The 15890-nt window shown below is 43.0% G+C and overlaps 1 protein-coding gene across 1 annotated transcript in view; it reads left to right on the top strand.

The window, feature by feature from the left end:
* The window catches only part of LOC144752482 (claudin-16-like), an 82635-nt gene extending 79733 nt beyond the window's left edge, over window positions 1-2902 (top strand). The window contains exon 6 of the mRNA XM_078640400.1: window positions 2696-2902. Coding sequence (XP_078496526.1) covers window positions 2696-2902 — 207 coding nt within the window. The remainder of the gene's footprint in view (window positions 1-2695) is intronic.
* Window positions 2903-15890: the final 12988 nt, after the last annotated feature.

The raw sequence follows: 15890 nt of genomic DNA, 5'->3' as shown, positions 1-15890 counted from the left end.
AACTCTATATCACTAATACAGGATGAAGACTCTTATTATTTACTCATCGTTGGGGCCCATAACACCGAGAGTCACACTCACATTCACACAGTTTCCTGAATCAGTGATAAGTTAGACGAGCTGCAAGACATGCGGGGTACCTTATTAATCTATACAAGAACTATATATATCTTATAGATTAAACTTCCTTAGCTGTCAGTTCCAAACAAGACATCGAGGTACTCCGCTATTTGGTTGATGGACCAACTAGTAGGTATCAGTTGATGGCGATTACAACCAGCCCAATCACAGTTTAAAACCTTCAACAATTTATTTGTCATGACTTTTAATCTAATAACCACAGACTCAAATGTATATTTCATAATATTTTCTCTAGATTCATTTAAAGAGAATTCTAAATTGCATAAAGTTTATTAAACAATTACAATCTAAGCATTATTTCAACACTTTATAAGCATAGGAAATTAGAAAACGGCAAATACTCGTTACCCCTTGGCCATAAGGCGATGATGAAAAATGGTTCACCAGACCATGAACTGCAGGACACAGGATAGGTTTCCAAGCTATCTGTCTGTCCCTCTAATCTACTCAGACATCTCCCTCCGGAAATACAATTTCAGCGCTGGTTGTGTTCATTCCCTCATCAAAGTTTAAAGTCCAAAAATGTCAAAGTCTCTTGCCCCATAAGAAGAAAGTTTGTCTCATCCAACAGCATGTCGTGCTGAGCAAAGGTGCGGAAAAGAAGCATGCAAAGAATAGAATTTTAGAATGTTTTTATCATAAGCACCAGCACTCTTTATACCCTTCACTAACTTTCTATTCCCAACATTGAAACATTTAGGGGCTACATCCAATCCTGATTGGTCTAAAGGAGGGGTGGTGATGATCACCTCATGCCCTCCTTGCTCAAACCAGTTCGTAAAAATCCTTACTCATACGAGGGGTTCACATGATTTCATCGAATGTTCACATTTATACTTTATTACACTATTTGTATCTTTCTCTTGCAGTCTAGTCATTTTTATCCTCTGAAACTCAGTTCCTTCATCCGTTCCCATGCTTTTGAAATGATTTCTTTGGCACAACTCCCGTTGCAGGCCAGGCTGGCCTTGACATCTCTCACTCCGGGCATAGGCCATACACTTGTGACTGAGCATCCATTTTTATTCACGCTCGGGCCATCTATGCACCATCGCATTTAAAATCAGCCACATCCAGACAAGGCCGTCGAAGCCCAAATGGGAACTAATACGAAAGTAAACACAACAGATATTAGATATAGAATATAAGCCTTTCTGTTTACCGTCCACCATTCTAATTACCCGTGTTAGAAATTACCGAGCAGAAGCAACATTTAAAGCAATTTTACTTACTATCTGCATTCTGTGCCACAATACAATTATACCACATACACGAATACATGCAATTTACTTTTTATTTTTACGTAATCACAAACCTATGTTAGTTCGACTCATTAATTAGATTTTCGCAAATAGCAGTTAGTTTCCCACGTGTAGTGTCTAAATGTAAAAGGTGCATTTGTTGATTAGTTTACATGCTTCACAGAATTAATATTATTAAAGTTATGAGGTAATTGACTTCGAAGGGGTACCAAAAATGTTTGCATTTCCCCTTCTCCATCATCACCACGCCACCCCAGTTTGGACCAGCCCATATGCAAATCAGTCTTGACCCTGTTCTTCATGGGAACAGACGAGGCCGAACTGCCAGGTCAGGTCTTCCCTGGACTGGAAACAAGCACCCTGGGACCGATTTCAGGGTTTTACCACTCATCAGCCAGGCTAGTTTGAATCCAGTGGCACAGCAAGCGCGGGAGCCACATCTGGGCATACCCTTCCCATGTAGGACGACAATGGAAAATGGAACAAAGGATGGACGGACACAGGTCTCAGATAGCCTGTCTGTACAGTACCAACTCTATGCTTCATGGGGAGCAGAGAGCATGGTTTGTGCCAGGATGGAATGTGAAGGCACAGATGTTGTTAGGAGTGGGTGGTAAGAGTCAGGTATTTTTCTCATATTTGTGTTAGAGGGCAGAATTGAAGAGGTGGGGGTTGATGGAGAGTGACAGGACAACATCTGTCTCTTTTTAATTGTTGAAGGAAGGGGAGGGTAAATGCAGAAAACGGAGAGGTTATGTGGCAGGACATCATTTTCTTTTAATACTTGGATGGAGAGGGAAGACTAATGCTGAGGGCGGGAGAGTGGGTGGCAGCATTTCCAGGTATGTGATTTTTAATTTTTAATGTGGAACATGAGAGATGACCAGCGAGTGGTTGGGATGGTGACAGGATTCCAGGAATAATATGGTGTAAAATTCAGAGGCAGGTGAGGGCATATTTAGTATGGATCCCACATGATTCCTTCCACCTCTGCACAGTTACCAAGAGGGGGAGAGATAAAGGCATGGTCCATAACATTAAATTATACATTTATAACAGTGAATAGAGGGAACGTTTTTTCGCCTTGGAATTCTGGACAACACCAGCTTCACGCCCCTCTATTTGATGTCACTCACAGCCCCATGGTGTAAAACATCCTTGTTAATCACAGTTACATATCTCTGATTCTCCATTCTTTCACTGTACACTAGAATACGGAATCTATTGAATGATTTACATGTAGCAATAATATATTTTAGATAATTAAGTGTGACGTGTCTTGTATTTTACAGGTATCTCTCAAAATCCCAGGGTTTCCAAGCTTTGAATATGGTTACTCTCTGTGGATGGCAGTCGGAGGTAGTCTGGGGGCTATAGCAACTGCAATATTATCCTGCTATGAAGTCGTTCATAAAAAGAAGCCTAAAGGAACTGTAAACAATGAACTCATTGAAAGTGAACATGCCTTGGTACCTGACACTCTGAGAACATATGTCTAAAGAAGAATATATTCTGTAAACCCTTGTATAAACATGAGTGCTGAAAAACTAATTTTAGATTATGTAATTTATTCTTAAATGCTTTTAGAGTTCGTCACAAATATTTTTAAAAATGCAATTAGAAAGCTATCTTTTATTGAATCACTTAACATAAAGTAATCGTACAATACAGTTTTGCATAAGGAAAACAGTGATTGAATAAGAATTGTGAACAATTAAATTCGCTGTAATTTGTAAAGATATTCATTGCATATATTGAAATATATTGTTGTTTTAGCTTTTTTAGCGTTCATAATCGTTCAGTATTGTGCCCTCATAATTTCTGTAAATTAAACCACAATCTAGGATTTATTTTTAGATGGACAGTCACTTTCGTCCCAACAATGTATTGCCTGGTTATTGAACAGTGTTTACAATTTTGTCACATGTATGAAATTACACCATGTACTATCTTACACAAGTTTTCTACTTTTATGCAGCTTTTATAATAATTTTATATTATTACAAAAACGTGTTTAATATTTTATTGCAATCAGTGTTTTATACACTGAGAATACGTGGAATGTTAAAAACAATGCAAGTCATAAAAATGGAGCATATTTTGCCTAATTGAGAATAAAGAAATATATGAGAGTAAAGGTTGGTCCATTAATATTAAGTAGCTTTGAATTACATTTTCTGAAGAAAAAATATGGACACAAAAAGAGCCTGATGTACTAAGATTGTGTTTCAAAGCAGTCTTTATTATGAGTATAGTGACTGCTTTGCAATCCCACCTTTATTTTGCACGATGACTGTCAAATCACAAATGGCTATTTACAGGGAGCCGTCAAAACTCCTGACTCGTTAATATTTATGAGGAAGAAGTCCTTCGCAAAATATTTATGAGGAAGAAGTCCTTCGCGAATCCCTGTGAAGGCAGCAAATGCAGGGATGGAAACCTGCAAGAGACAGCAGACATCACTTCCTGTATGTATGTATGTATATGCAGCCATGGCCCGTGCAGGTAAGAGCGGTGGGGCCCGGTGGAGGAGATTTCGTCAGACGATGACGATGAAAAATTAAATAAATAATTAATCTTCCCTTGCCATTGACTGTCGAAATTCCCCCCCCCACCCCCCCCCCCCCCCCCCCCTTCACAGGGCCTCGACGCTGTTACCTGCACAGGCCGCAGCTGTGTATATGGAATTTCTATTTCACAAACCTAACCAGAAGGCTGCGAAGCACTATACAGTGTCGTAGACAAACATAAAGTCAACAAGTAATAGGAGAGGTGGCTGGGCCCTAGAGGGTTAATGCTTTGTGACATATCGTTCTTTAAAGAGGTGAGTCTTCAACTCTTTCCTAAATTGGAGCAGTGTTGGGGCAATCCTGCTGGATGAGGATGTTGTTCCAGATCCTGGGTGCCTAATGGATAAGACCTGCTGCCTTATTTAAAATTTTTCACAAATCTTAATCTGCAATCTGATGATGTCCTGGCTGAGAGTGGCCGAGATCCACCAGAGCAGGTTGTCTGCAAGATAATCAGGGGTACTGGCTGTGGTGTGTAAATGATGTGCTGTTTTTTAAGATGGTGCAACCTGGCAAGGGAATCCAATGGAGTTCTGTTTTGATGGGGGAGATGTGATGATATTTCTTCAGCCTCCTGATGAGAAGTGCTGTGGCATCTAGGATACCTATAACAGGTGTCAGTGTGTAGTCTGGGACGTCATGGAGCAGTCGTTGCCACCATACAGATGCAAGCAAATGAGTGCTTGCACAGAAGTTCTGAAGTCGCTTACACATTCACTGAATGCTCACTTTTTAAAAGCCACCCATTGGTCACTGCCTAACCACCTCCCACACCCGATGCTAAGCATGCATATTTACCTTGCAGAAGCAGCGGGCAGTTTCCACTGTGCAAATGGGATACCATCCCATATACAGAGTCAATTTCATATCCATGGTTTGCATCAGAAATTTTGATCAGGAAGTATAAATGCATTCCATTGTGATTTGGTAGGAGGAGGGAGGGGCCACTACATGTCCCTTCTCCCACTGAATCGTAATAGGTTGCAAAGGCCATTTTCCAAGCCAAAAATACATTTTCAGCTTCCATGTAGCCATTGTCAATTGCGACATGACTTTTTAATGTCTAAAATCTGTGATTTGTTCAAATCACAAGCTTTACAGCCAGAAAAATGCTTAGTATATCATGCCCAAAATTCTTCAAAGACCCATTCTACACCAAAGACAGTCTAAGACTGTTTCAATCAATCAATCAATCAATACATCAATCAAGTGTCTTGTAAAGCACAACTACTCACCTGTAAGGGTCTCAAGGCGCTGGTGGGGGGAGGGAGAGGCTGCTGATCCGTCAAAGGCGCTGTGGGTCAGTCGAAGAGGCAGGTCTGCTGCTTACATTCTTGTGGATGGCAAACACTGATTGAATAGGCAGAAACTGAACTGATGATCAAGGCAGATCATACTGTGGGGTTGCATGAGAGCTGCTCAGAAATCATTGTTATACCTGACGCCAAATTAGTGTTACTAAGACGTTGCTTTTCGCATTTAATTTTTACCCATGTTTTACTTAGCCTGCCCTGTGCTCTCACTTCTGAAGTTTTCAGCCTCGCTCTCATGCTTGCCACGTCTGAGGGAGCTTTATCAAATGATTAGCTCAGCTTCTGGAAGTTCACATTTCTTGTATCTCTTTCAAGGTCTCTTTTCATTTTTCTCACAAGAAAACATTGCATCTGTTAATCTGAGTTTTTGTTTCTCTCAATCAGTCAGTCAGTCAGTCAGTCAAATTAACTTTATTCGATTTGATAAAATCATACAAAGAACATAAAAACAGTATTATTTACAGTTAAAAAAGAATTAAACAATTTCATTTATCAGCAAGTTAATTTGATTAAATAAATGCATTTGAAATATTTAAGATCTCTCAATCAGGAAATTGTAAGCACGCTACTCACCCGTGAGGGTCTCAAGGTGCTGAGGGGAGGTCCGCAGATCTGTTTAGCTGAAGAGCCAGGTCTTGAGGGTCTTCCTGAAGGTGTTCAGGGAGGGGGTGCGTCTGATCTCTGCCGTTGGCTCATTCCAGGTCTTGGCTGCAATGTGAGAGAAGGATATTCCACCTGCTCTGGGTTTGTGGATCTGCGGGGTTTTGGCCAGTGCGAGGTTAGAAGATCGGAGGTTTCTTTTGGGTATGTGGAAGTTGATTCTGTCGTTGAGGTATTTGGGTCTGTTGTTGTGTAGGCATTTGTAGGTGTGAGTGAGGATTTTGAAAGTGACTCTTTTCTCCACGGGGAGCCAGTGGAGACTTCGTACGTGTTGACTGATGTGTTCATTTCGGGGATGCCAAGGACGAGTCTGGCGGCGTTGTTCTGTACTGTCTGGACGTTGCCGAGGAGGGATTTCTTGATGCCGGTGTAGAGTGCATTCCCATAGTCCAGTCTGCTGGTGATGAGTGCATGGGTGACTGTCTTCCTTGACTCAGGAGGAAACCACTTGAAAGTCTTGCGGAGGATGTGGAGGGTGTTGAAGCAGCTGGAGGTGACGGCATTGACCTGTCGGTTTATGGTGAGTGATGAGTCGAGTACGATGCTGCGGTTCTTGGCATGGTCTGAGGGTGTAGGTGGGCTTTCGAGGGCGGTTGGCCACCAGGTGCTGTCCCATGCAGAAGGGGTGGTTCTGAGGATGATGACTTCTGTTTTCTCGGTGTTGAGCTTCAGGCAGCTGTTGATCATCCAGACTGCAACGTCTTGCATTCCTTTCTGGAAGTTGAGTTTGGCAGTGGTGGAGTCTTTGGTGAGGGAGAGGATGAGCTGGGTGTCGTCGGCGTAGGATACGATGTTCAGGCCATGTTATCGGACGATGGCTGCGAGCGGGGGCCATGTAGATGTTGAAGAGGGTGGGGCTCAGTGATGAACCCTGTGGGACTCCACAGATGATTTCCGTGGGGTCGGAGAGGAAGTGTGGGAGTCTGATAATTTTGCTTCTTCCAGTGAGGAATGATCGGATCCAGACCAGTGCTGTTCTTTGTATGCCTGCGTTGTGTAGTCGGAGACAGAAGCAAAACACAAAGAAATCAAAAGTTATGCAAACTAGGGAGGGGATAGCACGAGATGCTTATTGATATAGAGGGCACATGCTGCAGCTTTACATAACAATATTGCACTTTACTTGTTTGGTAAGATAAACTTGTGCAGACTTCAGTAGGCGTGCAAGTATTTTCAACTTTCCTCCGACACCTCATTTGCTCATTCAAACCTCATCCAAATCCTGTATCTGGAGGATGAGTGAAGATTTATTATCTGTCTTCAACTCACTCCAAAGCATTAAGAAGTCCATTGATTCTTTCAGTTATGATAATAGAGTTTCTTGCTTTCCTCTATAGGTGCTTTGGGACATGTTTGAAGCAACACTAAGTAGCATTATGATACGTATCATGGCAAACACGAAGATGTCCAATAATATAACATTGGATTGGCTGGGAAGAGCAATCAAATAACTAGAAACCTGTTATATTATATCAAAATGTAAGGAAATAGTAAACAATATGTGTAATCTTAACTAACAGTATAATAGAATCCTTAGGCAATGTGTTTCACTACATAATCAGAAATTCAGAAAACTATGTAGACTGAACAAAGCTGGTAAAATTACCCCTGTGTTTCCCCAGGTGCTAAAAAATCTGCCTACCACCAGCGCATTCACCCTGCTACCATGTTGCAATGGGGCCCGCGCTGCAGGGGCGATTGTTTATGTGCAGGAAGGGACACCTTCCTGCACATATACAATCATTCATGGCAATTTGCTCTTTCTAAGTGTGCAGCAGAATACAATACACAGGGAAAGAGCAAAATATGAGGAAAAATGTATTATTTCTCTTCGTATTGCCGTACTAAGACAAGGTATTCCCTGGCGTTAGTTTCTGGCGCTGCCTCAGCCTTGTAAATCTGAGGCAGCATGACAAAGCACTTGTGGATTTTTACCATCATTATTTTTCCATGTATTTCTAAAATATACCTATTCACCCTACTATAATGCATAACATCTCTGGAAAAAATTGACTTTACATTAATATCAGAAGTGCCGAATTATAAATTAAACGAACTGATAAAACCCGAAGAAATTTAAAAGGCCATATTTTCCATGCCCAAAAGCAAGGCACCAGGGCTTGGTGACTTCCGTGGTCTCTTTTATAAATACTTCATGAGGGCAATGCAGTAGCTCTGTTTGAACTCTTCCAAACCTTTTCTTCTACTGAGAATTGCAGTTGATGCTATAATTGTAGTGATCCATAAAGATGACAAGGAGTCACTTCTCCCTAAATATTTCTGGCCACAATCTCTGATAAATGTAGCCTGCAAAATGTATGCCAAGATGCGTGCCTGTTGGTTACAAAAATGATTACCGATATTATTCATACATCACAGAGTGGCTTTATTAGGGCTAGTTACTCTAGCAATAAAATTCTGTTATTCTGGCTCATTACTAAAAAGTCAAAACATGTTATCTCGCCTTAGTGCGACACCACTAGATGTGGAAAAGTCATAAAGTATGGTATTGTGTGATGTCTTTTCGTATTCGTTCAGTAGTATGGAAATTCCAATTCAGCGAATGTTTTGGAAGTATAGTGATAGCGAACACAATGTCGCTTAGCCATGATGAGGAAAAATGGAATTCTATCAGATGGCTACAATTTGAGGCAGGGACTGAAACAAGGATTTCCATTATATCCAATCCATTTCTATTAGCCGTGAAACCACTCTTGGCCTCCATTACAACAGATAATTACCTAGTGGGAATCAAGGGCCATATGTATCAACATTCCGTTTTGCGATTCCTAAATAGCGATTTTTAAGGAATCGCTATTTAGAAATCGCAAAATGGTATGTATGTAGAAAATCGCTTCTTTTTAGCGATTCCTTAAAATTCCTTAATTGCGATTAGCAAATTGCTAATCGCAATTAAGGAATAATTTCCCATTCATATCTATGGGCCAGGAGGCCCATAGGAATGAAGGGGAAATGTGCGATTAGCAATTTGCTAATCGCAAATTGAGAATATTTTCAAGGGTGCAGGGGTGTCCAAAGGACACCCTGCTGCACCCCTGAAAATGACATGTGTGCGCATATGGCGCACAAACATGCCCTAAGGGCACGTATGAGCGTCACATGGCACCTTTTGACTTTAAAAAAAATGCTTTTTTAAAAGAATTCGCAACTTACCACCAACTAGAAGTTGGTGGTAATTTGCGATTCCTTAAGGGCATTTTGGAATTTTTTATTCCTTGATACATTGCATTTAAGGAATCGCAAAATTTGTAATTCCTTAAATGCAATCGCAAAATAAGGAATGGCAAATTTTGCGATTCCTTATTTTGCACCAAAATTGTTTCATACATACCATTTAGCAAAAATGGGTTCGCAAACGCCGGAATTTTGCGAATTTCGGCATTTGCGAACCCATTTGGCCTTGATACATATGGCCCCAAGTCAAGTAACCGGACGCACAAAGCAGCAGCATAGGCAGGACCTGCTAATATTTATGGGAAAAGACACTATCCTAATTCCAGAACTACACAAGATTCTCAAAGATTATGCAATAGTTTCAGGATATGCACTTAATAAGGACAAGACTGAAGTGTGCCCCCTCTTATACACCAGACATTCTCTAGAACAAGGCTGAGGTATCAATCATCGTCTGGGAAACATTTAGGGATCTGTTCGAACAATGACATTCAAGAAGTAGCAGCCATATATAATGAAAAGATTCTGTTGGCCAGGAAAGAGTACCTATTGAGCTTCTGATCTTCTACATAAGTTTCCTGGTGTGGCATACTTGAAACTATATAAATTAAGGTTTTCCAAATAGTTAGCTGTCTACTATGGCCCCAATGCGTCTGTCCACTGATTGTTTGAAAAACATAGAGTTGGCAAGAAATAAGAATAATTTAAATAAATTAAACTTCAGCAATCACAGAGAAGGGTAAATCTGGCTAATATTTATTAATACCTAACATCATATCTAGTAAGACTGGGAGCTCTTTGGTTTCACTCGTGTTAGCTAGCCTCTCGTGATGGGAGACCTACTGGAACCGTATCACATTGTTACTTTCCAACTGATAAATTTATGGATAGATAAAAACAATAATCTTGCTTCATACTTCAAGACACAGCTCAAGTTTTACCGCCACTAAATAAAAAATGTAAACATAAAAACATAAACTTTATCTTTAATTTCTTGTCACTTTGACAAACTTGAAATAGCAGGTTTAATGTTGAAACAGCTATAATATATGATTTGAGCTAGCAAGGAGCACCTAGGGCATACCTGGAATTACAAACTATCCGATTAGGATGGCGGTGAATCTGCATCCTCCGGGTCGGCGGAAGCCACCGCCGGCCTGGAGGATGCGGATTCACCGCCGCGGACATTGGAAACACCCACCGCCACATTAGGATGGTGGTGGGATCAGCGGCGGACGGCAAGTCCGTCCGACTCTGATCCGCGGTGTATGCTGGCGGTGTCTGCATTGCACAGCCAGCCATATTAGGATGCAGGCGGAAACATGCTTTTCCATGGTGACTTTTCCGCCGTGGAAAAGCATGTGGTCTTTTGTGTTTGGGGGCCCGTTGCGGGTCCCCAGGGTGTCGGGGGGTGGGGGGTGCACATGGGGGGTACCTATGGTACCCCCCACCATTTACATGCACAAAGCGGCAGGCACCGAGCGGTGCCTGCCGCTTTGTGCATGTAAATGTAAAGCATACATTTTTAACCTTGCGGCGGGTGCTGCTTCAAGCAGCACCCGCCGCAAGGTAAAAGATACGGGATGTGACCGCCAGGGTGGCGGTCACATCCTAATTGCACTGGAGGGACCGCCGCTGCCCCTGTGGACGGTCCCTCCACCTCTGGGGTGGCGGACAGACGCAGATCCGTCCGCCATCCTAATAGGCCCCTATATTTAAAATGTGGGTCTATACTTTACTTATATGAATTCGTGAAGTTAATTATTAAAACTAAGGGGCCTTCTAAAACTCGAGTTGTCTCATCTTCTGCTTTAACATTATATACAATGGCACGAGGTGTGTAAAATGTATAAACTCTTCGACTTAAAAATGTAACAATAAAATAGAAAAAGACAGAGCAAATGGGAAATGGAATGTGATCCCTCAAACAGGAGATCCTTAACTGAAGAGCAATGGTCCCCAGTATGAAAATTTCTAGCTCTGGCCTAAACCAGATTATTGGCAGATCATTCTGCATGTCCTCCTAACTACATACACTGTTCCGAGTCAAGCTAGACTCCTGCTGATACTGCTAAACAGAAAGGTGTGATCTCCATCACATGATGTTTTAATGTAAACTGATTTAGGAATATATGCATGATTACATAAAAATATGTTATAGTCTTCTTTAGATTCTGGCTCTATGAGAGCATGCTTATGTATAAACTCTGCCCAAACACCATTACAGTTAACACACAATAAACTGTCACTGTTAGAAATGTGGTTTATTATATGCTGTAGTTGTGTGACCACACTGTGTAATAAACTCACAAATGCACCTTGGGTTGAGCTGTGGCTTCGAGCAGTCAAGCTTTGTCAAAGGAACAAGTTCTCAGCATTTAGAGGTACCAAAACAGTTGAATAAGAAAAGAAAGACAGCACAGAGGAAACCTAACACCAATTTTCAAAAATAGCTCTTGTTTATTTGAATTGTTATATAACAAAAGGAACAAAATCCATCAGAAAGGTGCGAAGATATAAATTAGTAAGCAAATAATAAATCACTTATTTTAATTCAAATCACAAACAAGCATTGACAACTACCATGGCTGTCAGTTACTTATAAAACTTTTGAAAAATATAAACTACTAATCTGGTCCTCATTGGGTTTACCAATTCCAACAAGGAGCTAGTCACAGTGGCCAAGGAGGCTTACTTCGGTAGGTACCTCCCAGTCAAAGTAGTCTCCAGTCCAGTTCCAGGTTCTATGGGCGAATAGCCACAGACTTCAATGGAGTGGTACTGGTGCAAGGGGTATAGGTTGCTGATGAGCCTGAAGGATGCTCAGAATGCTGATCGGGTGACTGGGGTCTTCCTGAGGCTACTCATTTATCCACAGTCATGGTGGATCAATTTTGGCCAGAGGAGTCAAAGTCCCTCGAAGTCTTTTTGAGGTCCAGCCAAACAAAAGTTGGCACTAGTCTACTGGTTGCTGGTTACCAGAGGTTCCCTTTTAAATGTTGATAACTCCTGACTTAGGGATCAAATTGCACTCTGATGATTTTCCTGGGTCTAGCAAACTCTAATGCAACTTTTGATGGTTTGGACTCCCATGGTGCTCTTTGGCAGTCAGCGGCGGTCAGGCAATCTTGGCTACCAACTCACCAAGGCAGGCTTCATCAGCTTTTTTGGCACTGTAGCTGTAACAGAACATAAGCAAACTGACTTCTGTCTGAGGCTTCGGGTGACTTTTCTTTGGGCAGGGCACCACAAGAATACTCTTTGCTAGCCCATGGAGCAGCAGGTGCAGCCTTCCTTGGTGCAGCCTCTCTTTGCTGGGTCCAGGAAACAGCAGGGCAGTCCTTCTTCAGTACAATGTTCAGTACAGACGTGATCTGAGGTCTGGGCACCAGAAGTACCATTTCTATGCCCAGAACCTGTCCTTGGGCGATGCCAATGGGCTGCCAGGTTCCCTCTCACCTGATGATGACTTACTGCAATGTGAATCATGTACCTTTCCCGAAATTTAATATTCTTCCTACTCCCAAAATGGCAGGCTCCCTCTCTTTGTGTGCAGAGCTTAGTAGCACATCTTAGAGCTGTGGCTCCCTAAGGGGTTAATATGCCCCAGGGCAAATTGGTTTGGCAACTGTTTCCCCCTCCATGTTCCCTGTTGCCAACTTGTCTACTAGAAAAAAAGAGCCACTCCTTTCGTGCATGGCCACCATTTGCTGTTCAAAGGTGGCTTCCCCTTTGAAACTCACCTTTTCTATTGTCACTCTGTTGGAACTTCCCACCAGGGAGAGGGTACACCTCTTTTAACAGCAGACCCTTTGTGTTTTTCCTGGAAGACGTTCACACCTCCCACTAGGAGAGCAGAAGGCTGTCTTGTGGCAAGCAACTGTAAATGGTCACAGCAAAATTTTAGGCAACAGAGTGTCAACTTTCTAAAGTAGCCATATACTCAAAAGTAACATTAAATTCAACTGGCATCAAGTCAGGTTTAATGTAACAATTCTTTTGATACCGTGAAGTACCAACTTTAGTAGTCTCTTTCAAACATTAGCACAACTGAGTTGTCAGCGTGTAACCCTGTACTTGTCAATGGAAATACCAGCCTTTGGGGTTTTTTGCTGTAAGAACATGTAGAACACATGTTCCACTGTATAATATAAAGCACCCTATCTTAGGGCTTAATAGGCCGACCTTGGGGTGGCATATATTTAAAAGGAAGGTCTGGACTTTGTCACTATTTTGAATGACAAAGTCAAGTTAGCAATTACAAAAACGCTCCACCAGCCAGCAATGGCAGCCTGGGAGCCACATTTTACTTTGTCACACTCGGGTGGTGGCACAAGCAGGGCTTCAGTCTAAGAGGATTACTTTAACTTAAATGCCCTGGGTACCCCTGGTACCATATACTAGTGACTTATAAGTAAGTTAACTTATGCCAAATGTGGGTAAACCAATCAGACATAACCCTTTTGAGATGCAAATCACTGGCACTAAGGCCTGGTTACCAGGCCTAAGAGCACCTTTAGAGTCAAGAAACCAGCAGCATCATTGTAAAACTTTGGGGGTGATCAGGCAAAAAGAGGCATTTCCTTACAATTACTCATGGAATTTTTCTTCCTTGTGGGTGTTAAAATAGTCCTTAATAATTTGACAAATGCCAAAGAGTTCTCAATACACAACTGGTGAGCTTGGCTCTGTAACTAGGAAGCACTAATACTACTACTAAGACTTGAAAAATAACTAGATGCACTTTGTAATGATCTGGATATATAGCTACAAAAAGGTGAATCAACTGTGACATCTAAGCCTTAAAGTCAATTACCACACCTGTTCGCCTCCCTTATATATCTCACTCCTACTTGTAACGACTAGATTGCGATTTGCAGGTTAAGTGAAGTTCTTGCCACCTTATTAGTTCTGTTTTTTCACAAATCACTCAACATACATCTGTTTAAGGGAAATAATGTTTCCCTGCGACTGGAAAGAAGGAGGTTGTTGGCCCGGGGAGCCGCATCCATGGCGAACATTGACAGCACATTCACACTCTTGTGCTCGGCACGACACCTCTCGCCCAATTATCGTGAACTAGAGGTTAACCTAGTTGGGGTTTTCACCGATGCCATGCAGTCAACCCTCAGGAGAGGCAGGAGTGTTGGGAGATCCCTCATTAATAGGAACTGAACATGGTCAGACAGTCGAGCAACAGCACAGGCGGCCCATGCTCTGGTTATTCCCCGGTTGTGGAATATTTACCTCAAAGTTCTGCAGGAGTAGTTAGGGACAGTACAAGGTCTCTTGGTGGAGGAGGTTAGGTTCTGCAGTGGGGAGAACCCCTAGAGCGCAGAGAGGAGCAGAGGAGTGACCTCTCCTGGAGCACCCCCATGGGGCATCAGGCCCCAGGATCAGCAGGCAGTTCATTCAGAGGGAAAGCCAGGACAGCATTGAGGATCTTGAGGTGCTCACATCACAATAGTGGATGAATGTGACAGGATAGCTGTGTAGTCAGACCCCCTTGGTAATGTGGACACACCATCAGGTATGGAGATCACGGGCAAGGGGAGGACTTGTACAGAATGCACCGGAGCAGGTGGCTATCATCCCTAAGGGATGTGGGAATTGCCAGGCCTGTGCACAGTATAGGCAAGCGGTGGCAGGCTACACTGTATTTAAAGAGGACAGGGCCTCAATTGTACATATGGAGGCCCCCAGCAGAGTCACAGAGTTTACAGATTATGGTCCCTCTGCGTAGGTGCCCCTTGGCATGCACCACCATAGGTTTGGGAACATCAGTTACTGGGACTGTTGGTGTGTTCTCTGATCAGGCTGTACGGATAGGACTGGGGGCTTATGGACGAAAAATACACTCCAGAGTTTGGAGCAAACAAAAGGGCATGTGGTGATAGGTTCTAGAGGTGGTGGAGCACAGAGCTGCTCCCAGGTCAGTGGTGATATAGGTTAAGGTAATGGCCAGGTGGAGGACTATTGAGGACAAAGCGGTGAAGGTTGCATGGACTGAGGTGAGACCCTTGGTGTGGAGGACCTTAGCACTAGTGGTGATGTATCAGGGAGTGGAGAGGATGGAGGTGAGTTGCACTACGGGGTGATAAGGTGGTGAGGCCAAGGGGCATGGACTTGATGGGAGTCATAGGTGAGTCAGATGGAGGAGGGGAGTCCAGTGCTAGCAGTGATGTTGGCACGAGCAAAATAACGGTGTGCCCAAGCAGAAGGCAACGCTTCAGAGGGCAGGATGGGCAATGGCTGGTTTCCAGTGAGAAGTGGATGAGGAAGGATGGAGGTTGGAAGATCAAAGGAGGGGGTCTAGAACGTGACTATGATGAGGAAGGGGCGAGTGTAAGCAAGGGAGTGAGCTATGTGGGAGGGCAGAGTGAATGACAATAACAGGAGGAGGGGTGGGTCTGAGTTTGCGTGAATGCAGAAAGTATGGTGGAGGTTGTGGGAGCGGTTCATAGTGAAGTAGGGTAACAGGAAGTCGATGGTGGTGAAGACCGAAGTGGGTGGAGCTGTACAGGATGGGGGGTGGTGCAGATCGTGACCTAGAGGGATGAGATGTCATGACAGGACAGTGATACATGGGGCTGGCGTCAGAGGGTGGCATGGCCTTAGTGGACAAACAGGTGATGCAAGGGGTTGGTGACAAGGTGGCACTGGAGGCTCCACCCACCACCAGCAGAAATGGCCAGCCAGGGGAAATGGTCTTGATTTACATGGGTCTTACTTTTGTCCACGAAAGAAAA

Source organism: Lissotriton helveticus, chromosome 5_1, assembly GCF_964261635.1.
Source record: "Lissotriton helveticus chromosome 5_1, aLisHel1.1, whole genome shotgun sequence".
Taxonomy (NCBI): Eukaryota; Metazoa; Chordata; class Amphibia; order Caudata; family Salamandridae; genus Lissotriton; species Lissotriton helveticus.
Note: the sequence above shows the minus strand (reverse complement) of the source record. Positions and strands in the feature narration are given on the sequence as shown.